Source organism: Prunus mume, linkage group LG5 (genome assembly GCF_029339155.1).
Source record: "Prunus mume cultivar Tortuosa linkage group LG5, ASM2933915v1, whole genome shotgun sequence".
In the NCBI taxonomy this organism is placed as follows: Eukaryota; Viridiplantae; Streptophyta; class Magnoliopsida; order Rosales; family Rosaceae; genus Prunus; species Prunus mume.
In genome coordinates this window covers 5,120,209-5,147,492 of record NC_142702.1, presented here as the reverse complement: position 1 = coordinate 5,147,492, position 27,284 = coordinate 5,120,209, and the positions used below count along the sequence as shown (strand labels likewise).

Below are 27,284 nucleotides of genomic sequence, written 5' to 3'. Positions count from 1 at the left end.
TTGCTAGCTCGGCCAAATTATATTTAATTAAAATGCAACTCCCCACACAAAACTCTCTTGTTTGGGGACTTGGGGGACTTCTGCTTTAGCATAGGAATGTACACCAATTCAAGCTCTGAATTTAATGTTTATTAGTTTTATTTTAGTTGACAGGACCCGCCCCAAATTCCCCCTCGGAATCTGTGACGAACCTTGCTTCCCATCCAGCATCTAACCGATGTTGGACCCACTTTACTAAAAAGCCCTATAGCCCCAATTTAAACTAATAGATGATTCGACTTCTATCGAAGTTTCGGCAAAGTCTTCCTTATAACTAGAACATGCGCTAGAACAAACCCAACTTTTAGCATGCGCAAGGTAACGGCACGCACAACAGTTAAGACTATTCAAATGGGCTTCATGGCCTTTACCCAAACTCAAAACGAGCAAGCAGAGCAACTAAAGATTAAGTTTACAACCTGGGGAAAATGAAAGTAGAGAAAGATAAATGAGGAATTTCTACAGTGCGGACAGCGGCAATGCCTCGACGTGGTGGTCTAGACCTCGGATATCTAGAACCTGGGGGGCGAAAAACAGAAAATGTGAGTCAACGAAAACAAAGCGTTAAACATAATTTGTATTCAACATAAATAACCCCTTTTGTTTAAGAAAATAGTGCCCAAAACACGAATACTAGAAAATATTTTAGTTCAGTAAAATTTCATATCATGGCATACAATAAGGATTAAATTAACAAGTTTACTTTGTTTATTTAAAATTTGGAGCGTGACAGGAAGGGACGGCCAGGTTACATAAGCTAACAACTATATCACACACTGACCGTTAACCCTAAAACTACATCTCTGTATAAAGAACAAATAATGCATTAAAACCAACAACTCATTCACTCAAAAATAACATTTGGAGAGGGGAGGGGAGAGATGTGTGAAGGGTTCTCCTACTCAACTATATCTTCATAATTGAAGAACAATTAAAATGACGAGGTTTTTATTTCAGGACCCCAAAACACTAAACAAGCTTCTTAAAAGTGATGACAACATTACGAAAGTATATACAATTATTTCATTTTTAAATAAAAAAATAAAAAATATATTTCATTTACCATCAATAATTTATATCCACCGTTTCACTTTCTTGTCAAATATTCCTCCTCCGTATGTAGAAATGAAAATCTCAACAAGAAGGGGAAATTGCATCCCAATAAATAAGGCGACTGGAATACTGGCAAGGAAAATGATTGGGATAACAATCTGTAATCTTTCATGAAGCATAAGGAAAAGGGCAGAACAAAAGGCAACCATCATGGTAGCGATGGAGATCAAGAGTGTTGAAAGGCCTATTATCATTTTTGTGGGTAAGGATTTGAGGAAATCATCTTCCGCATAGCGTGATGTAAGGATTCCCAAAAATATTAGCACTGAAGTTATGGAAGAAAAGAGAGATATAGCATCTGAAACTATGAAAATCATAAACATCTTTTCATGTAAGAATATGGGAAAGCCTGTTTCTCCATTGTTTCCACCAGGAACTGTGAAGGCTGCAGCAAACATGATGGTAATAGTGAGAGCACCTACAACTGTACTAGAAGTTGCTACATCTTTCATCCACTTTTCTCCTTCTTCCTTCAAATTCTTGTGGTTCTGGGTAAATAGTTCATGGGGTCTCTTACCCTCTTTATTGAAAGCTCTCACTCCAGAGGGTAAAACTACAGTACTCTTAACCTCCTGCATTTCATTAAACAAAACCTAAAGTTCGTTGTGGCTACCAGGTGATTAATTTTAGAATAACTGCTTTTATGGAATGCAACATAATACAAGAAAGAAATACAAGAAGTATTGCTGACCACAATGTAATAAAAATTGTTTGATGCCAAACTGCATATGGTACCAAACTGAAATGAATCCTAAAATATTTGAAACCTTAAACAGGTCCTTCCTTGTTCACTACTTTCCGAAATTGATAGAAGGGAGGTGGCTTTGCAATGAGTAGTGTTTGGATTATGGGGACTTGGAACTGCAAAATTTAATTCTCTTTTCTTTTAAGATTTGATGGCGAATCCTTAATTTGTAGCTTTCTCTTACGCCAAAACTCTGAGTTAAAGAGGCTAAAGGTTCTACCCTGCCTTTGGTGAATCCATAGCCTGTGGTATGTAATAAAGTGGAGGTTGTGGAAACCGACGGCGTGATTAAAATCGATTTTGGTGGTGCATGGTTTGCAAGTTCTTCTTGTGGTGGGTATGGTTGCATAGTGCGGCAGAGTGTGGGCTCGTTTAAGGCTTGTGGGTTTGGTTGTTTTGTTTGTAGCTCAAGCGTGGGGCCTAAGGCAGAAGCTACCCGAGATGGACTACAGTTTTATGCGCAGGAGCTGCTTATTAAAACTGATTCAAAGGTCATGGTTGCAAAATTGTTGAACGAGAAAAATTTATCTCCTCAAATATAACAACCATCTGATCTGGGCATTTCTATTTCTAAAAGCAATACAGTTTTATTTTTCTTTTTCTTTTTAAATATTTTGAAAATTGGTTTCAACCATTCATCGAAAATAATTCTAAAAGAGAATTTAAAAAAAAACAAATTTATCTGGCACCAAGTATAGAAAACAAGAGTGAAGGAAGAAGAAGATTTCAAAGATAAGCAAAACATCTTGCTCATATCTACATGTCTGGGGGAAACTTTAGAGCTTTTGAAGTTACTACTCTATTTGTATATGTTTCTTCCACAACATACCAACCCATAATCACATTTATAAGCGGCCGCTCGAGCACCTAACATCCCACAACTAGCTCTAAATACAATTAATTTACAAGAAAGATATAGAATGAAGATATCTAACCTTGAACCATTGTCTTTCTCTCTGCATTTGCAAGGCTGCACCTGAAATACCGTCAAGTTTTTCCGTTGGAGATAGCATCCCTGCAAGATGTAGCATATCATTTCCAAAAGCATCTGAAAATGTTGCAATAAGATTTCTTTGACCAACCCCATATATAAGGCTATAAACTTTTTCCTGGCGACACTCAATTGAATAGTGAAATATGTTCCTTCCCATTGAATTGTGGTGCCACAGTACATCTGGCTCTACTTTACATAAACGAATAACGAACTCAATAATTCCTCTTCGGACAGCTTGGAATACTGCTTCATAGACAAGGCCATCTTCCCTTTCTCGGATATCTACATGTTTTACCACTTCACACATGTCGTCCAAAATTTTTAGCGAGCGATCATGGATCATTTTCATTTCACATATGTGGTTGATCCCTAGGTTGATGTCAAAGAAAATGTCACAACCACTTTTTGTAGAAATAAGATAAGTTGACAGTTTAAAAAGTGGATAAAAAACAAAAATCAAAGTGCAAAGACACCAACATATAATGGAAATGAATGTTGCATACCTAAAAGGTTGTGGAGGGTAGAAGGAAGCCCCTGCAATAAACCTAAGAGTGCAATGTAGATTAAAAATCACAATATGTTGGCACAAAGTTTTAATTCGTCAATTAGATTAGGGTAATGCTAGGCTTACCACATTTTTATACCATATTGTGTACCACCTCTCTAATAGAGGTGGAGCCCACCAATACAATGGGACCCACCTCTATTAGAGAGGTGGTACACAATGTGGTATGAAAAATGTGGTAAGCCTAAGCATTTTCCATTAGATTGGTTATATATGAATTGTAAAAGAAAGGGAAAAAAAACCACAAATATATATACACACTTGTTTACCATTCTTTTGTGCTTCATTTGTTATGTTAGACTTGTAAACCGTCATTAAAAATTTTGTGTTAAATATTTAACATGAATATGAAACCAAAGGTCGAGCCTTTACCATAAGATGAACATGCCATGTTCACATGAAAGTATTATATGTGCGAGGTACAAAGCATGAATGTGCTTTGCTATATATATATATATATATATATATATATATATATATATTTTTTTTTTTAATATCACGTCTTATATTAAGATCTAAGTTCTTGTTTATGAGCATACTAGAACAATGTGATTTGCTGCGCATCTTGTAACGATTTGATTATCTAATAATATATCATCTTTTTCTCAAAAATGAAGTTCTTGTTTATGAGCATACTGGAACAATTTTCTTTCACCAGATTTCTTTTTGCGCCAAAGTATGTCATGATCAACTTCTTATTAAACAGATGCATTATTGCAAAAGTCTGAAAAATGACAAGAATATATAAACAGAAAATTGATTGCATTTGATTAAACCAAAGCTGGGTAGCAAACCTGAGAAACTGATATTTCTTTGGTTACCCAGTTCAATTTCTGGATTTTGAACATTTACACTAACATCAGGGATAGCAGGAGGCTGTATGTGTATACCTATCAAGAAAAGTGGACAAGCTTAGTCAATAAAGTTGAAACTTTATTAATTTAATTTTTTTTTTAGTAAAACTGAAACTTTCATTAATTCAAGGAGAAGAAAACATATCATGTGATAGAAGAGGAATCACTCTCGGTGCCTCCTCAACCCAAGAGATGAAATTTGTACAATTTAGTGCACGCTTTGCAATGGAATGAGCTACTTGGTGCTAAGAACTATAGGGTTTGAATATTTGGATGATTGTATTATTCTCAGTAAGAAGGAATATATAAGGATATGTCAACTAAACTAAATAGGAAATAAATCACCTAATTAACTTAGGAAATAAATCTCCTTCATTGCCGTAAATTATTAACTCACGTAAATACTCCCCCTCAAGTTGGTGCATACACATGGTCAATATGCCCAATAAGGTTGGCCACAGTTCGGTTCGGTTCCCACCCATAACTAAAAACTAGAATCGAAACTATTTATCTAGTCCGGTTCGGTCTAGTTTCTAGCTAACACTGACATTAAACCCAAACGACCTAGGACAGGTTTTGGTCCAGTTCGGTTCTCTTGGTTTTAGCCGAATCTGAGCACAATTAATTTTTTGAGGATTTTTCGAGATTCAAGCCAAACACTTCCTTAGCCTTGCTATTAGGAGCCAAAAAAAAAAACCAATAGAGTTACAGATAAAGACAGATCTGCTCATCCAAGATAGAAATAGAGATACAGATAAATTGAAAACGCAAAAGAAGAAATAGAAAACAAAACAAAATAGATAAACATAGAAGCAAGTTATTGCCTCTTTATTATTATATCTCTTGTTGGGCTCAAAACCAAGAGAAAATGACAACACCTCGGTACTTCATAGCTTATATCATGTACATCAAGATCTACAACCAAAGTTTGGATCCCCAAACGAAGACAGAAGAAAGATAGAAACCAAAAACGAAAGAAAAAAAAAAAAAAAACGAAAGAAAAACAGAGAAACGAAGGAAGAAAGAAGAGGAAGAAGAAGGGAGATAGGAAAGAAACGAGAGAAAAAGAGAGGTACGGCTCTGACCTAAATAAAGAAAGAGGTAAGTTAAGCTATTGACTCGGTTTACCAGTTCTACGGTTCCGATGCACACCCCTAAGTCAATCCCATTTTTTTAATTTTTTGAGTAAAATTGAAGCTTTCATTAATTGAAAGCGGACCAACATATCCTGTGAAAGAAGAGGAATCACCCAACACGGTGCGTCCTCAACCCAAGAGATGAAAGATGTACAATTTATTGCATACTTTTCAATGGAATGAGCTACTTGGTGATAAGAACTGTAGAGTTTGAATATTTGGATAATGTATTTTTCTCTTGAAGGAGGAATATATAAGGATTTACATGTGTGCTTTATAAGGAAATAGATACAATAAATAAAAAGGAATATATGCTAATAATACGGGGATATGCCAACTAAACTAAATAGGAAATAAATTGCCTACTTAACTCACGTCAACACTCCTCAAGTTGGTGCATACACATCGCCAATATGCCCAACTTTGTAACTGAGTTATGAAATACTCGTTCAGAAACAGCTTTTGTTAAGACATCCACTAACTACTCTTTTGAAATACTCATTCAAAAGGCATGCAAATACTCTTGTTCTTAATCTTCTCTTTGATGAAGAAGCTATCAGCCTCAACATGTTTTGTCCAATCATGTTGAACTGGATTATGAGCAATATCAATTGCCGAGTTATTATCACAAGTAACTAGACATCGTAAGCTTTATGTACATACAAAGATCTTCGAAAATGGACAAGTGTGCAATTTTCGGTGATTAAGTTGGTTCTTTGACGCTCATTCCATACTTTCAGTTTCAAATATCAGTTTTCTGATAGGTAGAAGACCTAGGGTTTGAATCTTGGTGAATCAAGACAATAAGTCTTCATCTCCCCAAAAAAAAAAACAATAAGTCATTTCGGCTATGGAGATAGAGATTGGGAAACTACAAAATCTACTGATCTAGGTGACTTGGGGATGAAGAATATGATTAGTGTGAATATAGCTGTTTATGAACATGTATATGCTTCCAAAATTGTGGCTTATATGTTAATGCTACTCTTACCATAATTCTACACCATGTGGACCATCCTAATAATTTTTAACACTAGAGTTGTTGATGTGTCATCTCTTAAAACAGACATATTAATAGAATGGTCTAGATGTTGCAAAATGCGCGTAAATGCACAATCTCTAAATGTAGCAGCTCATAATCCATCATATTACAGGCTATGGGTAAATGTTTATGGCTAAAAATTTCTTAGATCTGTGTTGGATGACCTTCCTATTTGTTGCATTAATTTTGTTCTTTCTTTTTATCTACTCTTTTGTTTATTTATTTATTTTTTCAGTTTCCATTTATATCATAGGGTCTTAGTGTAAAGTTTTAGGATGGAATCAATATATAAACACATATTTACATATGCAAAATTTCACTTGTAGAAATGGGGAGGATGAAGGGAGGAGCGCACGAGAAAAAAAAAAGGGGGGACTTTCAGGAGGAAGGAGGAGATTAGGGGTGATGAATAGCAGGGGAGGAGTGAGGCAAGAAGATAAACGTTTGACAATTTTTTATTTATTAAAGTTTTATAACTGAAACTATGAAACATAAGAAAATTTAAGTGAATTGGGGTCGATAAACTATTAGCAAAATATACATGGGATATAAAGAACGTGATTGTAGCAAGAGAAAAGAGAATGTATTACTAACAGTCATAGATCCACCGTTGCCAGAATTTGAGCGGCGTCCCACTCAGGAATGCAGAAGGGATATCTGCCAATACAAATATAGGGGATTCGCCCGTCGGGCCTTTAGTAATGGCCAATCGGGGGTAGCGCTGAAGTAAGGCCCAGGCAAGATCTATTATTAGAAAAACAATACAAAAAACAGGAATTATGAAAGTTAAAGCTTGAATTTTGGCAAATAAAAAAAGTTAAAGATTGAATAATAAATAAATAATGTGGGTTTGGGTTGGTTGAGAACTTTACCAAATTGTTTGGCATAGAAACAAAAGCAAACAAGTCCAGCGCCATAAGGGCCATTCTCTGGCATTAGGTCTTCGATCGGAGTGAGGCGATAGAGATAATGAACGATATCCCATAAGTCATTCTTAGCAGCGAAGAGAATTGGCGTCAGACCGTGGGACTTTTCGACCATACCAAGTAGTTTCCTGTTCTTTCCAACCATGCATTGAACCATTTTGAGACTTAATCTTGCCGCAAGATGAAGAGCTGTCCAACTAAAATCTTGCATTTCCAAGTCTTCAGCTGTCATCAACTGCACCAACTTGTCCACCATATCCTCATGTCCGAACTTGGTTGCAATGTGAAGAGCTGTCCCTCCTGTTGAATATCTTGCTCTTATTGCATTGGGATATTGGCTAAGAATCTTATTCGTTTCTTCCCAATCACCGATCTCAACAGCAGCAAAGAAACGACGGAGATCATTGTTCTCATCTGTCAAGTATATTATATGTTGAGAAACTGAAATTAACTTAAACGATTCTTTGAGCAAACGTATTTCACAGCATGAAGATACTGCAGTTTTCCTCTCTTATATATATCTGAAAAACAAAGCTTATAAAATAACAAACCCACAATAACCACTAACACACAACATGTGCAGATTTTGTGGAGTTCAACTACCTTAAGCAACGGAAGCAAATCTGAACGTGGTGAACAAACTAAACCACAACTTCTACATTCTAGGACTCTAGCTTGACTTGGTCTCTACATGGCCATGTCAGCATTATTTAATTGAAAAACTAATTAAACTGAACTAAATAACTTTTAACACCCTCCCTTAAACTGATTTTTACGAAAAACAGTTTAGGATCTCTACACCATCACATAATCATCTTCCTGTTCTATGCTTCGAAATGAACACATTCCCATCATGCTTCTCAGCTTCTCAAACGCAGGTTGCTTCAAAGGCTTAGTTAAGATGTCTGCAACCTGCTCCCCACTCTTGCAATATTCAAGTACAATCTTCTCATCATTGCACAGATCACGCAGAAAATGAAAACGTACATCAATGTGTTTACTTCTCCCGTGCATGACTAGATTTCTTGATAGCTTTATAGTTGACATGTTGTCACAGTAGATGGTTGTTGGTCCCTTTTGAGCATCACCAAGCACTTCAAATATTTTCCTGAGCCACATAGCTTGACAGGAGCTTGCAGCTGCTGCTACATATTCAGCTTCTGTTGAGGAAAGTGTCACAATTTGTTGCTTCTTTGAGGACCACGATACTGCACCAGAGTTGAGCAGAAATGTGTGACCGGAAGTGCTCTTACCATCATCTATATCACCTGCATAGTCACTATCTGTGTACCCAACAAAACCAGAACCATCTTCCCTTTTATAAAACACACCATAATCAATTGTCCCCTTTACATACCTGAGAATTCTCTTTGCTGCATTGAGATGCATTTCAGTTGGTTTTTCCATATATCGGCTCACAAGACTCACTGCATACATGATGTCAGGCCTCGTGTATGTTAAGTACATGAGACTCCCAATTATCTGTTTATAGAAAGTTCTGTCAACCTCCTTTCCACCTTTGTCTTTGCATAGCTTTAAGCCATGTTCAGCTGGAGTTCCAAATGGCTTGCAGTCATCCATCTGAAACCTATTAAGAATGTCCTGTGCATATTTTTTATGGTAGATGAAATTACCAGCAGTAGTTTGAATGACTTCCAATCCAAGAAAATAGTGCATTAATCCCAGATCAGTCATTTCAAACTCCATCATCATAGACTTCTTGAATTCATCAAACATTTTAGCATCACTTCCAGTAAATATCAAGTCATCAACATACAAGCATACCATGAGTATTTTACCTTCTTCCTCAGTCTTGACATAAAGCGTGTGCTCAAAAGGACATTTGTGAAATCCAAGCTTAGCAAAATGAGCATCTATGCGACTGTACCAAGCTCGGGGTGCTTGTTTCAGTCCATAAAGTGCTTTTTTCAGTTTGAATACCTTCTCTTCTTCTCCTTTTCTCTCATAACTAGGTGGTTGATCAATGTACACCTCCTCTTGCAGGTTGCCATGCAGGAATGCTGACTTCACGTCTAACTGAAAAATCTGCCAGGAATTTTGGGCTGCAAGAGAGATCACTAACTTGATCGTGTCGTGCCTCGCAACTGGGGCAAACACCTCTTTGTAATCAATGCCATGCTTCTGCTTGTAGCCCTTAGCTACCAAACGAGCTTTGTGCTTGTCAACTTCACCTTTTTCGTTCAACTTTGTTCTAAACACCCATTTAACACCAATGGTTTTCTTTCCCTTTGGAAGATCAGTTAACTCCCAGGTTTGATTTTTCTCAATGGACTTGATTTCATTGTCCATTGCTTCCCTCCATTTCTCCTCTTTAACAGCCTCAGTATATGTGATTGGATCATTGTCTACAAGTAATGCAAAGTGAGCATTTTCATCATTAGAACTTGAATAACTTACATCGTAGTCCATCATCCATGCTGGCCTCTTCCTTGAGTTCTCATCTCTCAGATTGTATCTCTCTTCTTCAAAGTGTTGAGATGACTGAACTTCAGGTTGAGGTAGCTCTGGGCTTGAGTGTCGGAGCAGCTACCTCTTCATTGTCTGAATCATCATAAATGGAATTTGTTGTTGAACTGATCTGTTCTCAGACCAATTCCACATGGTGTTTTCATCAAATATCACATCCCTGCTTACCATTATCTTCTTTGTAACTGGATTGTATAGTTTGTATGCTTTCGAGACTTCACTTACACCAAGAAAAACACATTTTTCACTTTTGTCATCCAACTTCTTTCTTTTCTCATCAGGGATGTGTGCATATGCTATGCACCCAAACACCCTAAAGTGATCAACCGCAGGCTTCAATCCACTCCAAGCTTCTTGAGGAGTCAGATTCTTAACAGAAAATGTGGGACTTTTGTTTAAGATATGAACTGACCATAGCACACTTCAGGCCAAAACTTCTTGGGAATTCTTCCTTTGACTAGCAAACTTCGAACCATGTTGAGAATGGTGCGATTTTTCCTCTCACTTACACCATTTTGTTGTGGTGTATAGGCAGTGGTCAGCTATCTCTTAATGCCTTTCTCTTTGCAAAATGCATCAAACTCCTTCGAACAGTACTCTCCCCCACGGTCAGTTCTTAGTGTTTTAATCTTCTTTTCTGATTCATTTTCAACTAGAGCTTTGAAGCTTTTGAATGCTTCAAATGCTTCTGATTTTTCCTACCAGAAATATACCCATGTCTTTCTACTAAAATCATCAGTAAAGGAGATGAAATATTTCTTGTTACCATTTGAGATGGGATTTATCAGTCCACATAGATCAGAGTGAACCATCTCCAGAATTGATTGAGCCCCTGCTGCCTTGCCACTTGGAAAAGAGTCTTTTGCGCTTCCCGGTGATGCATTCTTCACACACCTTTGATGGAGGAGTTATCTCAGGTAAGCCAGTGACCATCCCTTTCTGGTGAAGTGTTCTCAAGCCATTAAAATTCAAATGGCCATATCTATAGTGCCATCTTTGTGGGAACCGAATTAAATCATACCCTAGGTCAAATAATTCCTTCCATTTGGGGATTATTTGACCTAATTGGGAATTACTCAACCTAATTGGGAGTTACTCAATTTAATTGGGAGTTACCCAATTAAATTGAGAATTACCTAATTAAGTTGGGAATTGATTTGATTCCTACCCCAATTCCAAATTAAATGAGGAGTTACCTAATTAAATTAGGATTTGATCTGATACCTACCACGATTAGGGATTTGATTTACCCTAATAAATCAAATCCCTAATTAATCAAATCAATTCCAAATAGGGGAGGAATAATTCCCTTCCATCTATGGAATTATTCCTCTAAAACCCTAATCCCCGAGACCATTATAAATACTTGGCTACGCACAAAGGTCAAGGTACGTCTAAATTCCTACTGAAACTCTGCAGAAATTATTTCTCACAAACCTTAGTCACCACTTTCTTTCTCTCTCTTACACAAGGCTCCGGCCACCCGGTTTTCCTTGAAATACCCTACCTAACTTAGGCATCGAGGGCCTTTGGCCAACACCCCGGGTGTGGTCCTTTTACCCGATTTGTTTTGCGAGGGAGAAAGAAGTGGAGAAGCGAAGGAATCTTAGACGAATATTCTAGTGGGACGAAATTTGCTCATACAAATTGGTGCTTTCATTGAGAGCACGAGATATATTCAAAGCGTGCTCCAAATCTATCTTTCACACATTTTTTCAAACAACCATGGTTGATACAAGGCGTCTGAAGAGCGCCACCACGCGGGCCCATCTCATGGTGGAAACCTCAATGCAACAGCACGGAATCATGGTTGCCAATGCCGCAGCTGTCTTCTAGTGCTGCACCGCCTTCTGCTGAATTGCGAACGGCCGCCACATGACCACAGGACCTCCGACCTTGCGATCGCCGTGGCCGACACGGAGCTGCTCGCTCGCATCTGCCGTCGAGCACCTGGCAGCGACCTACACCATAACTACGGACTTGCACCCCATGGCTACTCGGCGTCGTCCCAATCTTGGAGCAGATCCATTCTCTCCCTCCTCTGCGATCACACTTGACATATGCACCTGTGTATGCGCGTCTAATGGAGCCCTAGCCCATGCCATTGGGCCGATGCACACCACTCTACTTGACCGGGTAGTCGGTGGACCTTAACTCGAGGTTGATCAACTCACACGAAGGTCGATGATCAAAACAACCTGATTGGCCAGCTACTCAGGCGGATCAACGAATCAAGGCCCACCTTAGACCGTGGCGAGAGAGGAGGGCACACGAGCATCTTGGCGGCCGAGAGGTCGTGGTGGACAAGGGCAAACCCGGGAGAGAGCGAGATCGTGCAGCGAGGGAGCAGTGCGAGCCGTTCTCGGCGTTCGAGGTTAGGTCCCGGACCAATGTGCTCGAGAGGCTAGGCCACAATCAATGTTCATGCTCGCTTAGGTCCACAAGGAGCTCAAGTTCGTGGCGATCGCGACAAGGCGTGGAGGATCTTCCCAAACTCAACCTTCTCTCCGCCCCGCGCAGGCAACTAAGAGATCAACCCTTGGGAGCTAGAAGAAGTTAGCCAATCACGCTCGAGGCCGCAGGCGTCGACAACGACCTTCCTTGCAAGCAGAGGATGGCGATCAGCGCTCACCGCCCGCTCGAGGTCCAACATGCGGCGACAAGCTATAGAGGATCCTCCCAAACTCAACCTTCTCTGCCCCACCGGCAGGCAACCAAGGATCGACCCTTGGGGCTGGAGAAGAAGTTAGCGCCACGCCGAGGCACCAAGGCGTCGACCAACGACCTTCCTTGCGGCGGAGGATGACGATCGGCGCCCACCAGCCCGCTCGAGGACCAACACGCGGCGACAAGCTGCAGAGGAATCCTCACAAGCTCAATCTCCTAATCGCCTCACGGCGGGGCACCGGGATCGACCCTTGGGAACCAAGGAAGAAGTTAGCGATCGCGCTCGAGGCACCAAGGCGTCGGCCGAGACTCCAACCTGCGGCGAGAGGATGTTGCAAAGCTAGTAAATAACCAACTCGAGGTCTCCGACTCAAAGGAAGCATGGAGGAGGCCCTGTGCAAGGAAATTGATCGAGTTGACAGCTCGCCCTTTACCGAGCGAGGTGGAGCGAGCTCCGCCGCCGAGCGGTTTACAACATCATCCATCACTCCATTCAAGGGGGACTCTGACCCTGAGAGCCATTTGAGGCACTTCAAGAGCGCCATGATCCTGTACAAGGCAAGCGGCCTGATGTGCAAAGTGTTCACGATGACTCTGCGAGGAGCAGATTGGTTCCACACTCTACCGTCCGCGTCAATAGGCAACTTCAAGGAGTTCGCCATCATTTTCGCAGAGGACTACACCTCTGATGAGTCAATTTTATATTATATATGTAACCCCATTCTTAGTATATTTTGGTTAATATTTTGGAAGAATTTTAATACTTTAAATTATATTTCCAATATAGGACTTTCGACTCCCTCTGGAGCAAAACATAATCAAATGGACGAATTTTGGAGTAATTCCAGTTGGAGGACATTCATGAGTCACTTAGCTTGATCGTGTCAGAATTTCAGACTTTTCCACCAAGCAATGATTTCCTAGCGAATAAATAAAGGAACAGTGAGCCGTCTGGAACGAGTGACGTTTTGGGTTTTATTGCGTTTTGGAGCCCAAGATGACCTCGGATGGGTTGGGGCCTTCTGGAGAAGTGTTCGGAATATTTTTATCTTTAAAACGAGCTATCTTGGGCCAGATTTGGAGGAGATTTGAGACTAAAACGTGGCTGGGCAGATTATGGGCAGATTCTCCTAATCCAATTTGGACTTTATTTCCTAGTCTTATTTTATTTTACTTTAGTTTCCTTGTGGGGATTGGGCAGCTAGGTTTTAGGAGGTATTTAAGCTCCTTTTCACAGCAATTTAGGGGACTCCCTTTTTACGTCTTTTTGGCTTTTGGAGCAATTGCTAGGGTTTTGGATTTTCACGACTTTCAGGTGTTTTTATTCTTATTCTTCTTAATGATATTTTCTTGGATTTCAATTGTGAACATGAACTAACTCTCTTTTGCTAGGTGAGGCCACGAGCCTTAGCAAGAATATGTAGTTTCTGTCCAATTTGCTTATGATTATATGCATGCAGGTTTTGAATTATTCATCACTGGGTTAAACTATCTAAGTGTCTTGATGCTTGATCACCATTAGGATGTTTAGAAAAGTAATTTGATGCAGTTTTGGTCGGAGGTCGGTCCTTGAAATTGATGAAGGCTTCTTGTGATTAATATGTGCAAGTTCACTTAGAATGAATACCACGTCTTAAGGGTTGCGTGGTTTTCAAAAGGTTTCACAGAACTTAATGAGTCATGTATGTTTAGATTTGATCTAAATACCACAGACGGATTGCATGTGTGATATACGCCTATGTTGGGGTCCAAGTAGGCATATATTAGGAATACCTAACCTTCAAATATGCATGTATAGGTCATAAGTAATTGGGGGAACTATATAGAATTGTTAAGGTGACGGCGGATCCCTAGTGCTTTCTTAATTTGATTTCTAAAAACACAATTGTTTCTCTTGCTCTTAGCTTTAATTTTGCATATTGACTTATTTTTATTAGTTAAATTCCTTTTAATTTAAGGTCTTCAAATCAAACATCTCAACTTTCTCTTTTGCAATAATTAATTAGAATTTGGTTGCTACGAGTTATTTAATAATCCATGCGGAGAACGACCTTGAGAATCATTTATACTACAATAACCTTGTCATTCTTGCAAGTTTTGTAGGAGTTTTAACCCTGTTTGCGCAGGTACTAAAAAGCCTATCAACCTCCTACAAGACGGTCAGAAAGCATGTGGACCACCTGCTCAACTGCGCAAGAAGCAGACGAGTCTCTACGAGACTACCGAGACGGTTTAAAGGCTGAGAAGGCTAACATCATAGGATGCAACAACCAAGTTGCATCCTCAGCTTTCAAGAAGGGCTTACCAACCGAGCACGAGCTATACCGGGAGTTGGCCATAACTCCAAGTCAAACCTTGGCGTATGTTCGCGACGGTAGAGCGCCACGCACTTTGGGACGATGATCGACGCCGCAAAGAAAGCTAGCAAGCGTTGACCACCCGACAGCGAGCAAGCCAAAAGAGCAACAAGTTCGAGCAAAAGCCCGAGATAAGCGCAGATCGCGGCTGGCGGAAGCTCGAAGCAGGGACCTTCATTGAGTTCGCTTATCTCAATCCACCATATCCTAGCTCAGGTGAAGGACAAGCCGTGGGTAAGGAGACCACCACCCATGAAGGGAGACCTCTAAAAGAGACACTAGTAAATCTGCGATTCCACGGGAGCACGGTCATTACACCAACAACTGCAACGCTTGGAAAAGGCACCTTGAGGAGCTGGTCAGAGAAGGCCATTGCACAAAGTTCGTTGCAAAGAAGGCTATCCAGTAGATCGAGGATCGTGATGTAGTTGCCAAGGAACCTCCCCAAAAGGTCATTCGAATCAACACCATTCTAGCCGACTCCCAAGAGTCCGGGTGACCACCAAGGAGAAAAAGAGAAAGATCGCTCAGGCAACTTGTGGATACACCTATCATCGGCTTCTAGAAGAAGGACTTGATTGGGCTTGACCTGACACATAATGCGCCCTAGTCATCTGCATCCAAATTGAACAAGCTGTGATCGAGCGAGTTCATGTAGATGAGGGCAGCGCACCAACATCCTGCAACTATCTGTTATCCAACAGATGGGGTTCGAGCCCAAGATTAGCAAACTTGCCAGATCGCTCACCGGCTTTAATGGGGCCACATCAATCACTGTTGGACGATCGACCTGGATGTCCACTCACCCCTAGTGGTCTGCTCGCAAACCTTCATGGTCATCGACGACAGGTTTCCCCCTACAGCGCGAATTCTTGGGCCGGACCGTGGATCGCAAGATCGAGTCCATCACATCGCTTCCACATCGGAAGATCCGCTATCCCATCCACTGGGGGCGAGATCAGGCGAGATCAACAATGACCAAGCCATGGCAAGGAGATGCAACCCAAGGGCTCAGAAGAGCAACACGCATTGCTCACACTAGAAATGCAAGCGCGCCAGCGAGCGCGAGCGCTCTTGCGGACAAAGCAAACGAGAAGGAAGATTCTTTGCCTCACAATAGCGAGTTAAGGAACCAGGATCAAGGTGAGGGAATCGCGGAAGACTCCCCGAAAGGGTTGGAAGCCCTTTGAGGATGGACGTTGAGTTAGTGCCTCCCGATCTGGCGGCAGAACAAAGAGGCGCGGTCGGCTCGCGCCAAAATCAAACAAGAAGGATCGAGGCGAGGGAATCCACGGAAGGCTCCCTTGAAGAAGGTTGAAGCTTGAGAAAGGCGTTGAGTTAGTACCCCGATCTGATCGGCCCGGAGAAGAGGCGACGGCTCGCGCGGAATTCAAACAAGAAGGATCGAGATGAGGAATCCGCCCGGAAGGCTCCCTTTGATGAAGGTTGGAAGCCCTTGAGGAAGGCGTTGAGTTAGTACCCCTCGATCCTCACCCCCGGACAAGAAATGGCGGATCGGCTCGCGCTTAAGCCCAGAGAGAAGATGGAGTTGACCATCTTCCTCGGAACAACAAATACATGTTCGCGTGGTCACCATCTGACATGCCTGGCATTGACCCGAACATCATACGCCACCGGCTCCATGTCAACCTTGCCAAGCAAGCCGTAGTGCGGTAAGAAGCGCAACTTGCTAACGAGCGGGTCGCGATCATTGAGCCGAGATCGACAAGCTCCTAGCTGCCGGTTTCATTGAAAAAGTCTCCTACTTGGAATGGCTGCCAAGCCAACGTTGTTACGAGTGGCAAAACAAGAAAAGGAAAATGGAAGTATCGTCGATTACAGGACCTCAACAAAGCATGCCCTAAAGACAACTTCCCATTGCGAGAATCGACCAGCTCGTGGATTCAACTTAGGCAAGCGCTGCTCGTTTCATGGATGCTTACTCGGCTATAATCAAATTATGATGTCACGATGATGATAAAGGCGAAGACCTCTTTCATCATCGAAGAGAAGACCCTCTTGCTACACAGGTCATGCCCTTGGGCAAGAATCTGCGAAGCAACCCACCAAAGGCTCGTGAATAAAATTTTCAATGAGCAAATCGGCGTAACCATGGAGGTTTCGTGGGCGATATCTTGGTTAAAGCCCTGCCGGGGACCACCTCAAAAACCTCACCAGGCGTTCACCGCCCTTGCTCATAATATCGCATGAAGCTGAATCCAAGTAAATGCACGTTAGGTGTATCGTCCGGCGGTTCTGGGGCACTTAGTGAAGCAACGAGGTATCGAGGCACACCGCGCCAAATCAAAGCCATTCTCGAGATGAAATCGCCTTCCATAGTGAAGGAAATACAAAGCCTTTGTGTGGGCAGAGAAGCGTGCCCTTAACAGATTCCTCTCAAAATCTACCGACAAGTGCAGACCATTCTTCAAAGCTTTGAAGAAAGGACAAAAGACAAATGGGACGTAAGAGTGCGAAGTAGCTTTCCGAGAATCTAAAGACTTGCCTTACTTCACCTCCCCTGCTCTCAAAGCCAGCCTAGTGAAGACTTGTTCGTGTACCTAGCAGTATCCAACTCGGCCGTCAGCTCGGCTCTCATTCGAGAAGAACTTGGGGCCCAACATCCGATATTCTACACGTCAAAAGCTCTCATCGATGCGAAACTTCGCTACCCGAAATTGGAGAAGCTCATTTTGGCCCTTATGGTTTTTGCGAGAAAGGCTGCGACCTTATTACCAAGCTCAACCGAGGTCATCGTCATGACCGACTTTCCTTTGAGATCAATCCTCCACGGCTCTGATGCTTCTCGACTCATGAAGTGGGCTATAGAGCTACATGTCGACCTCCTTACCGGCGCATTGAAGAATACAATAAAATCTCAAGCCTTAGCGGACTTTGTTGCATTCACACCATAGCCAAGAAGAAGAAGCGGTCAAGCAAAAAGAAGGAAAGTTTGAGAAGCGAACAAGACCTCACTTGGGACACCGACCAACCTAGAGACATGTGGCAGATTCTTGCGTGACGGAGCATCAAACCGTAGAAAGGAGCCGGGCGCGCGTTGTCATCATCACCCAGATGGAACCTCGCTAGAGCAAGCTATCACGCTTGGCTTCCGGCTTCAAACACGAGGCGGAGTGCGAGGCATTGCTCGCTGGCTTGCGCATGGCAAAGCGCTATCAATCAAAAGCTAGCCATCTACCAGATTCCCGGTGATCACAAGTCAAGCCTCGAGGAGAATACATGGCGAAGCACGAGGATGATCTTGTACCTTGACAAAGTCCAAGAGTTGTTGAAGGCATTTCCCACCTTCACCATCCAGCAAGTTCCCGGCGAGAAGCGCGCATGCGGATGCACTAAGCAAGTTTAGGATCGGCGATGGATACCGGTTGAGACGCTCCATCCCGCCGAGCACCTTGACCAAGCCTAGCATAGATGAGGCGGAGCAGCGGTAGGACTGATCTGCGGTCGATGAGGATCCTAGTGGCAAGACCCCATTATTGACTACCTAGTGATGAAAACCTACTGAGGACAAGTCCGAGGCCGGAAAAATCAAGTAGAAAGGCTGTAAGATACTACATGAAAGGCGACATGCTTATCCACAAATCATACTCAGAACCTCATCTCACTTGCATCAAGTACCTGGCGCTCGAGGTTCTCTGCAAGATAGCGACGGCGAATGTGGAAATCCGCATGTTGAGGCGGATCGTTTGCTCGTAAGGCTCTTAGCATCGGCTATTTCTGGCCTACCATGAGCAGACTCCACGGGTATGCTCGAAGATGTGATCGATGCCAATGCTACAAGCCGGTCCATGGCCTGCCCGCTGAGAATACCATCCGCAGAATAGTCCATGGCCATTCATGCAATGGGCCATTGACTTGGTGGGACCTATGCCGACAGCACCTGCCAATAAAGAGATGATGATCATTGCCCTGAATGGATCGAGTTCGAGGCTTTATCTTCTACCAAGGAGGCCGATGTTGAACGGTTCATCTAGAAGAACATTATTTGCGGATTCGATTGCTCGCATAATCGATAGTCACCGACAATGGTACCACGGATTCGTGGCGGCAGATCACCGCATTCTTTGCAGTATGGCATCAAGCGGCACATGTCAACACCCGATACATAAAGGCAATGGCCCAGCGAGGCATCCAACAAGATAGTCTTTGGTGTCTAAAGAAAAGATTGGAAGGCGCAGAAGGAAAATGGGTCGACAGTGCCGCCGAGTCCTATGGGCTTATCGCGACGACCAAAAGGAGATCGGCCGGAGAACACCATTTTCCACTGGCCTATGGGACGAAGCAACCATTCCCCACACATCACGATCCCTTCCATGAACATTGAGGTGGGCAGATCTTGACTAAAACGCAAGCGGATGAAAGTCAACCTTGATATGCTCGAAGAAGAACGAGAAAAGGCCATTGTTCGAGTTGCCGCCTACCGCAGCAGTTGACGTCTTACTACAATAGAAAGGCCAAGATCGGACAGTTCCATCCTAGAGACCTTGTGCTTAGAAAAATTTTCATCACAGCACCAAGGCAAGGGTCAAAGAAGATGAAGCCAAACTAGGAAGGCCCTACATGATCCCAATGTGATCCAGTACCGATGCTGGAGGGGCGGAGGAAGTTACACCTTGATACTTTAGAGGAAAAGAAGTGCGAGACAATGGAATGCCCACCCCCTTGAAGATACTATCCATGAAACTCTTAAACACGCTACGGCTCCTAGCAAAGGTGACGAGCCTCTGTACTTCCATTAAAGACAAAATACTTTTGATGTTACCTTTGTTGTTAATTTCCTTTATTCAATAAAGCGATGTATTCACACCAACATCAATACAAGAGCAAGCTTTTCAATGAAGTACTTTTTGCGCATTATGTCTTCTGAACATACACATGGCGGACAGCAAGCCATCTCCATTCTACAAGACAAGTGCTCCCACGAGCACAAACTCAATGGAGTCTTTTTCGAGCATTGTGTCTCTAACATACGCTCAGGCGACAAGCCTCATCTCCATATGCGTACAAGCTGCTCTCTGACACATGAACTCAATGGAGTCTTTTGAGCATTGTGTCCGACATACGCTTCATGCAGCGCAAACCTTATCTCCATTACAAACAAATTTGCTCCACAAGCACAAACTCAATGGAGTCTTTTTCAAGCAGTGTCCCTAACATACGCCATGCACGACAAGCCTCATCTCCATTGCAGCAGTTCGCACTACCGAAGCACAAACTCAATGGAGTCTTTTGAGCATTGTGTCCCCTGACATGCTCGGCGCACAAGCCTCATCTCCATTGCAATTTGCTCCACACGAACTCAATGGAGTCTTTTTAGAGCATTGTGTCCCGACATCGCTCACGGGCAACAAGCCTCATCTCCATTGTAGACAATTGCTCCATAAAGCACGAACTCAATGGAGTCATTTCGAGTATGTGTCCTTGACTTACACGCTCATGCTGCGCTCATTCCATCAGACAAGGCTCGAAGCACGAACTCAATGGAGTCTTTTGACATTGGTCTCGACATACGGCGGCGACAAGCCTCATCTCCATTCGGATAGGCGCTCACGAAGCACGAACTCAATGGAGTCTTTTGAGCATTGTGTCCCCGACATACGCTACATGAGCAACAAGCCTCATCTCCATTGTAGACAAGTCGCTCCATGAAGCCAGAACTCAATGGAGTCATTTTCAGTATTTGTCGACACGCGCGCTTGCATGACGACAAGCCTCATCTCTATGTGCGGACAAGCTCCTTCACGGCACGAACTCAATGGAGTCTTTTCGAGCATTGTGTCCCACGATATACGCTCTCAGCGACAAGCCTCATCTCCATTGCAAGGTGCTCCGTGAAGCACAAACTCAATGGAGTCTTTTTGAGCATTGTGTCACGACATCGCTCGCGAGGCGACAAGCCATCTCCATTGACATAAGTGCTCCCGGAGCTACCGAACTCAATGGAGTCTTTTGATATGTATGTCCCCGACATATGCTTGCGAGGCGACAAGCCTCACCTCATCGGAGACAAGCTACTCCTCAGTACAAACTTCATGGAGTCTTTTCAAGCGTTATGTCCCATATACATGCGCACGCAGGCAGCACGAGCCTTACTCTCCATTGTAGGCAAGCTACTTCAGTACAAACTCAATGAAGTTTCTTTTCAAGTCTTTGTATCTCGGATATACACTTACAAGATACAATGAGGTGAAGTTTGAAAGACAATTGAAAATTCCATAACAAAGCGGCCGACAAAGCACCATCATCTACGGCCTCACCTCCTCGCTTCCTTCCTCTGGCCTAGCCTTATGCACTATTTCGCCACCTTGGAGTTGTCTTCCTCCATTGCAGCTTCATCGCTATCGCTCTTCAACCGCTTCGCACCCACAACATTACTCGCTCACTTTGAGCAGGTGGAAATCGGAGATAGAGCCGCTTCACGCCTTCATGAGTGTCGAACTTGACCACGGTGGAGCTATCACCAACCGGATCGGCGGTTCATGCAGCAAGGACTCTTTGCTCGAGAGCGACTCTTTAGCTCTCTTGGCCGTAATCACAACATTGAGTCGATTCCGCGCTTGGCTCGTGAGCTTTGCGGGCGAGTCGTGATTGCTGACAGATGTATGATTCTCTGATTTGATCTGGATCGGCACAAGCAACTCAAACCTCGCTTCTCAATAGCCTTCTCAAAGGGTAGATCATGGGTTTTAGCGCTCGAGTGGATACGAGCAAAGTATATCCGGATCTCACGCATGCCATTGATCTTTTATCGCATTCATACGGACGATTGTGGCGGCTTTGCCAGTCCTAGCGGATGAAGAAGCAACTCTCATAGGGACATTCTCAGGCGAGACCCCCTTACGGAAGACTTGCTCGTGGAAGAATGAGAAGCTTGGTTGAGGACTTCTCGCTCACTGGCGAGATCATCTAGGTGCGAGCCATGCGCTCCCATCTTTCAACATCTTACGCTGAGGGGGCCTCCACCTCCTTCGATGTTCACTCGGAACTAAGCGCAATCCACGAACACAGCAAGGATGTTCAAAGCTTGATGAACATTGGTGGGTGTCGGGCCGAGATCGAGCTTCTTGTGGATGTCATTTTCTACAAGCATGAGGACAGAAGTCGATCAAACACACAGCAAAGAATTCCATAGCAGCGCTGTAGCATATCAAAGGGATGCAACTTACCATCACAATAGGTGAGAGGAATGAGCGGCCAACCTCCCTACCGTCTGCGCATTGACTTCCAACATGTCGTGCTCCACATGATCGCCTTGACTCATCTTGTTTCTAGTTAGTGACACAAAGAAGAAGAATTAGGCGATTTGGATCAACCACAAATAAAGGCGACCCCGCCACCTCCTCGACAATAGGCGGCTTACCTCCGGCCCGATACCTGACGGCCCAAGTCAAAGACCAATTGGCAAGTCAAAAGCCTCCTCCATTCAGAGCCCAAATCCAGGAGAAACCGATTAACAGTGGATAGCCCAACAAACAATTCCACATCTCTACATGCCACCACGTGCCATGCAGAAGCTGGGGGGCATTTGTGGGAACCGAATTAAATCATACCCTAGGTCAAATAATTCCTTCCATTTGGGGATTATTTAACCTAATTGGGAATTACTCAACCTAATTGGGAGTTACTCAATTTAATTGGGAGTTACCCAATTAAATTGTGAATTACCTAATTAATTTGGAAATTGATTTGATTCCTACCCTAATTCCCAATTAAATGAGAAGTTACCTAATTAAATTAGGATTTGATCTAATACCTACTACGATTAGGGATTTAATTTACCCTAATAAATCAAATCCCTAATTAATCAAATCAATTCCAAATAGGGGAGGAATAATTCCCTTCCATCTATGGAATTATTCCTCTGAAACCCTAATCTCTGAGACCATTATAAATACGTGGCTACTGCACAAAGGTCAAGGTAAGTCTAAATTCCTCTGAAACTCTAGAAATTATTCTCACAAACCCTAGCCACCATTTTCTTTCTCTCTCTTACACAAGGCTCGCCACCACACACGGCCCGCTCACGCTGGTTTTCCTTGAAATACCCTACCTAACTTAGGCATCGGAGGACCTTTGGCCAACACCCCAGGTGTGGTCCTTTAGCCCGATTTGTTTGCGGGGAGAAAGAGAAGTGGAGAAGACGAAGGAATCTTAGATGAATATTCTAGTGGGACGAAATTTGCTCCCACAATCTCCACGGGTCATCTTCTTTGGCAAATAAGCAAGCCTGCACAGTCTTGATTTTCAAAGGAAACAATCTATTGGAAGACATTTTTACAACAGCAAATGGAGCCTCTTTTTGGGTCGTACACTTCACACTCTCCTTATAGATTGTAATCCTGTAGCCTTTATCTTGTAATTGACCAACACTCAGCAAATTTGTCTTCAAATCAGGAATATAAAAAACATTTGAGATAGTTTCAATAAAGTAATTTTTAGTTTTGATTTGAATATCTCCCTTACCCATCACTTTCACTGTTGATTTGTCACCAAAACTCACTACCATGTGAAAGCTTTCATCCAAATTAATAAAGGAAGACTTACATCCACTCATGTGATTGCTGCAGCCTGTGTCCACATACCATGTCTCCTGATCAGTCTCTGTCAGTGCATGAAAAGCCATCAAAAGTGTCTCTTCCTCCTTCTTTTTCTCCACAAAGTTTGACTTTTCTCCTTTTTCTTTTGGTAGCTTTGTCTAGCACTCATTCTTGTAGTGCCCAAAATTTCCACATCTATAGCACTCCACTTTTGACTTATCAAAGTGGTACGTTCCTTTTTCTTCAGAGTCATCATCTCTTTTGAAACCATGAGATGACTTGCTGTCATCTCTATGTCCAGACCGTCCACCACTTCGATGACCTCGACCACCTCTTCCTCTACCACGTCCACCTCTTCCACGACCTCTTCCTCCTCGAGAACTTGAGGGCTCAGAAAAAATGGAAGCTTTCAAAGCTGTTTGTTCTTCACTGGCAGTGGTACGATTAAGTCTTTGTTCATGCACTAACAAAGAGCTTTGTAGTTCATCAACACGTAACTCAGCAACGTTCTTTGCCTCTTCAATTGAACATACAATGTAGTCAAATTTTGGAGTCAATGATCTCATAATTTTCTCCACAACTTAAACTTCTTCCATGTTGCCACCATTGGATCTCATCTTGCTTGCTATTCCCAAAGTTCTAGCAAAGAAATCAGTGATGGACTCTCCTGATTTCATTTGTAGAGTTTCAAAGTCCCTTGTTAGAGTTTGAAGCACTGCACGCTTCACCCTCTCTGACCCTTCATACTTCTTCTTCAAAGAATCCCATATTTGTTTGGAGGTCTCCTTCTCGAGTATAGTCTCCAAGATAGATCGATCAAGTGCATGAAAAAGGTAGTTTTTCACCTTCAAGTCCTTCAGCTTCAGTTCAGCAACCCTCTTTTGTTGTTGTTCAGTCAACACAACTCCCTTTGCTGGGGCGTCAATTCCAGATTCCACAAGATTCCAGTACTCCTTTGACTTGAGAAAATTTTCCATCAACATGCTCCAATGGTCGTAGTGACCATCAAAACGTGGAATCGCTGGTTGAACAAAACTCTCAGTAGCTTTGTCAGTTGCCATTGTTTCTTGTTGCTGCAAGACACAATCTTTCACCTTTTTCAAGTTTGTTCAGGCCCAGAAGGGGCTCTGATACCAGATGTTGAGAAACTGAAATTAACTTAAACGATTCTTATATATATCTGAAAAACAAAGCTTATAAAACAACAAACCCACAATAACCACTAACACACAACATGTGCAGATTTTGTGGAGTTCAACTACCTTAAGCAACGGAAGCAAATCTGAACGTGGTGAACAAACTAAACCACAACTTCTACATTCTAGGACTCTTGCTTGACTTGGTCTCTACGTGGCCATGTCAGCATTATTTAATTGAAAAACTAATTAAACTGAACTAAATAACTTTTAACATTATATATATGTTTGGACATTAATTATTCGCATCTATTATATATCAAAATAAGTCTAAACTAATATATGTTTGGCTGAATAAAAATAATTTGGAAATTAGAGGTTTATATGTATTCAGATCAAGTCTTTGCAAGGACGGAGCACATTAACATTTGAGTATTCTTTTTTCTTTTTTTAACAGTATACCTGGGTTGTGTGATGAGTTTGCAGACTGAACAGATCTCCATCGTTGTGGCTTGAACGTTTGGGCCAAAATATGCCAAGCAATATTAGCTGAACTGATCTCCTTAATCACGGAAAACGCATCCGGCCCACACGAAATTTGGATTGCATGTAAAGCCGCGGCAGTCTTCTTCCTCCCGATGAACTGATCAACTTCTTCTGGTACAGGAGGTTCAGCTGTAGCCTCCACTACGTCCCAAAGGTCTTGAGCCAGCAAGTAATTTTTAACCAACGCACTCCATTGCTCATAGTTATCTTTGCTAAGAACATCCACAACGATTGCACCCGCAGGAACCAGGCCTTTCACCATTCTTAGTCCTGCCCAGGCTTGCTATTTTTTTTTTCTTTTAAGTTTTGAAAAGGACATTTGCATATTTGGGGTTGAGCACATCTCAAAGTACTGACATTTCTTATGTTTCTTATCCTTGTCCTTTTCCTTGTCTTAGCTGGCAAAACTGTTTTTTATCTCGTAACCGGATCAAAAGTTGGCTATGCGAAAGGGATAGCCAACCAAGGCATCAGCGTGTGAATAAGTCTCCCTCCACTTTCAAACAAAAAATAATTGGATACACACTCGGATTTGGTGAAGCAAAATGATGCGATGTCGAAATTGTAAGGACTTCTCCAACCATTTTGGTTTAAAACCCAAATTTCCTTTCTCCAAAAGATAACTACTTAGGTTTTACTCATATTCAAACTGTTTATTCCCTAACCTTCCAAACTCAAATTTTAATTCCACAACTTCATTAAATTGTTTAAGAATGATTTAAGTCTTTTTTTTTTTTTTCATGGATAACTTTTCTTCAATTAGTCTTTTTAAACAACTTCATAATTTAATTTTTGAGATATTTAATTATATACTCATTCTTGTACTAGTGATATAGATAAGCACTCTGTAATTTAATTTACATAAACAAACAAAAACAAAAAAAAAAAAATGTGACAGTTAACCCTATGTGAATTTAATTTTCATTATTAAAGTACTTTGATGCGAGTGTTTTGGGTTTTTCTTTATGTGGTTTTGGAGTTGAGACTTGTTTAAAGAAATCGATGGCAGTTTTGAAATTTATAGGAAGTTTGAAGCCTCTTTGTTATGTTGTAAATGGGTTTTGGGTGTGTTTATAAAGTCCATTTCATGTATATTTGTTTTATAATTTGGGCCCCTATATTGGGTATAATAGTGAATCTCCCTTAATTTTTTGAACAATTTGACCTAAAAAAATTAAAATTCCACAACTACAATTTTATTCGAAAAGAAAACACACAACATAATTGAAACATATATAAAAGGAGAATTGAAACAACAGTCGACCTCATTCACTATCTCCAAAGCTCCTCCAAAGGTGATTGATCAAATCATGTCGGAAACTCTAATGCACATGTGGAGATCAAACTCTATTATGACGAATCATGTAATTAGAGAGAGTCTACCTATCTTAGTGGTACTCATATGTAATGCTTGCCTCCTGCTCGTATTGTCTTGCTCTGGCCTTCCTGAATTGTTGTGGAAACATATCCTCATCATCATATTCCTTTTCAACATATTCATACTCATCCTCCACAATCAAGTTATGCAAAATTATACACGTCATCATGATTGAGTGGAGGTTATCCTTGCACCACAAACGTACAGGGCCCCAATAAATAGCCCATCAAGCCTGTAGTACTCCAAATGCTTTTTCAAAATCCTTTCGGTACACTTCTTGTATTTGTGCAAAAAGCTACTTCTTTGATTTATCAAGAAAAGAAATGGTCTTCACCAAAGTAGCCCAACGTGGGTTTTTTAATGGCAAAAGTTGGCATCAATGGCAAAAGTGTAACGTCCCACATTGACCAACAAAGAGAAGGTGATGTGTCTTATATGTACATGATTGCTCCATCAGCACGAGGCCTTTTGGGAGCTCACTGGCTTCAAAGTCAGAAACTCTGGTTAAGCGAGTTAGAGCTAGAAGCAATCTCGGATGGGTGACTCACTGGGAAGTTGCTCGTGAGTTCCCATAAACAAAACCGTGAGGCTAGAGAGTGGGCCTAAAGCATAATATCGTGCTACAGCTGATCTAGGGATGTGACAATAAGGTATTCATGTTGCTCTAAGAGTTGAGACTAGATTCCTATGATAGAATGATTTATTTGGTATAAAGAGGCCTGAGGCTATTCAAAGTTATTT

The 27,284-nt window shown here is 42.0% G+C and overlaps 1 protein-coding gene across 3 annotated transcripts; it reads right to left on the bottom strand.

Annotated features, from left to right (window-relative positions):
• Positions 1-25,639, bottom strand: LOC103330686 (uncharacterized). 3 transcript variants are annotated; one of them, XM_008233289.2, is made up of 8 exons: positions 25,082-25,639; positions 7,361-7,828; positions 7,083-7,232; positions 4,251-4,346; positions 3,395-3,436; positions 2,833-3,260; positions 1,103-1,724; positions 1-558 (listed from the first exon to the last, which is right to left on the bottom strand). In XM_008233289.2, the coding sequence occupies exons 1-7, from the start codon at positions 25,425-25,427 to the stop codon at positions 1,113-1,115; spliced, it is 2,142 nt and encodes a 713-aa protein (XP_008231511.2). In that variant the 5' UTR covers positions 25,428-25,639; the 3' UTR covers positions 1-558; positions 1,103-1,112. The 3 variants fall into 3 exon arrangements, with proteins under 3 accessions (XP_008231511.2, XP_088909025.1, XP_088909024.1); XM_089052899.1 differs by lacking the exon at positions 1-558 and adding an exon at positions 23,491-24,556 and having other exon boundaries at positions 963-1,724; positions 25,082-25,211; XM_089052898.1 differs by lacking the exon at positions 1-558 and having other exon boundaries at positions 963-1,724.
• Positions 25,640-27,284: the final 1,645 nt, after the last annotated feature.

What these genes read in the sequence shown, in the direction of transcription:
- LOC103330686 (XM_008233289.2), bottom strand. Translation starts at nt 25,427, where the DNA reads ATGGTGAAAGGCCTGGTTCCTGCGGGTGCAATCGTTGTGGATGTTCTT. An exon ending in TTTCTATGCCAAACAATTTG is followed by an intron (nt 7,233 to 7,360) that starts GTAAAGTTCTCA and finishes TTCTAATAATAG; the next exon opens with ATCTTGCCTGGGCCTTACTT. An exon ending in GAGAAAGACAATGGTTCAAG is followed by an intron (nt 1,725 to 2,832) that starts GTTAGATATCTT and finishes AATGAAATGCAG; the next exon opens with GAGGTTAAGAGTACTGTAGT.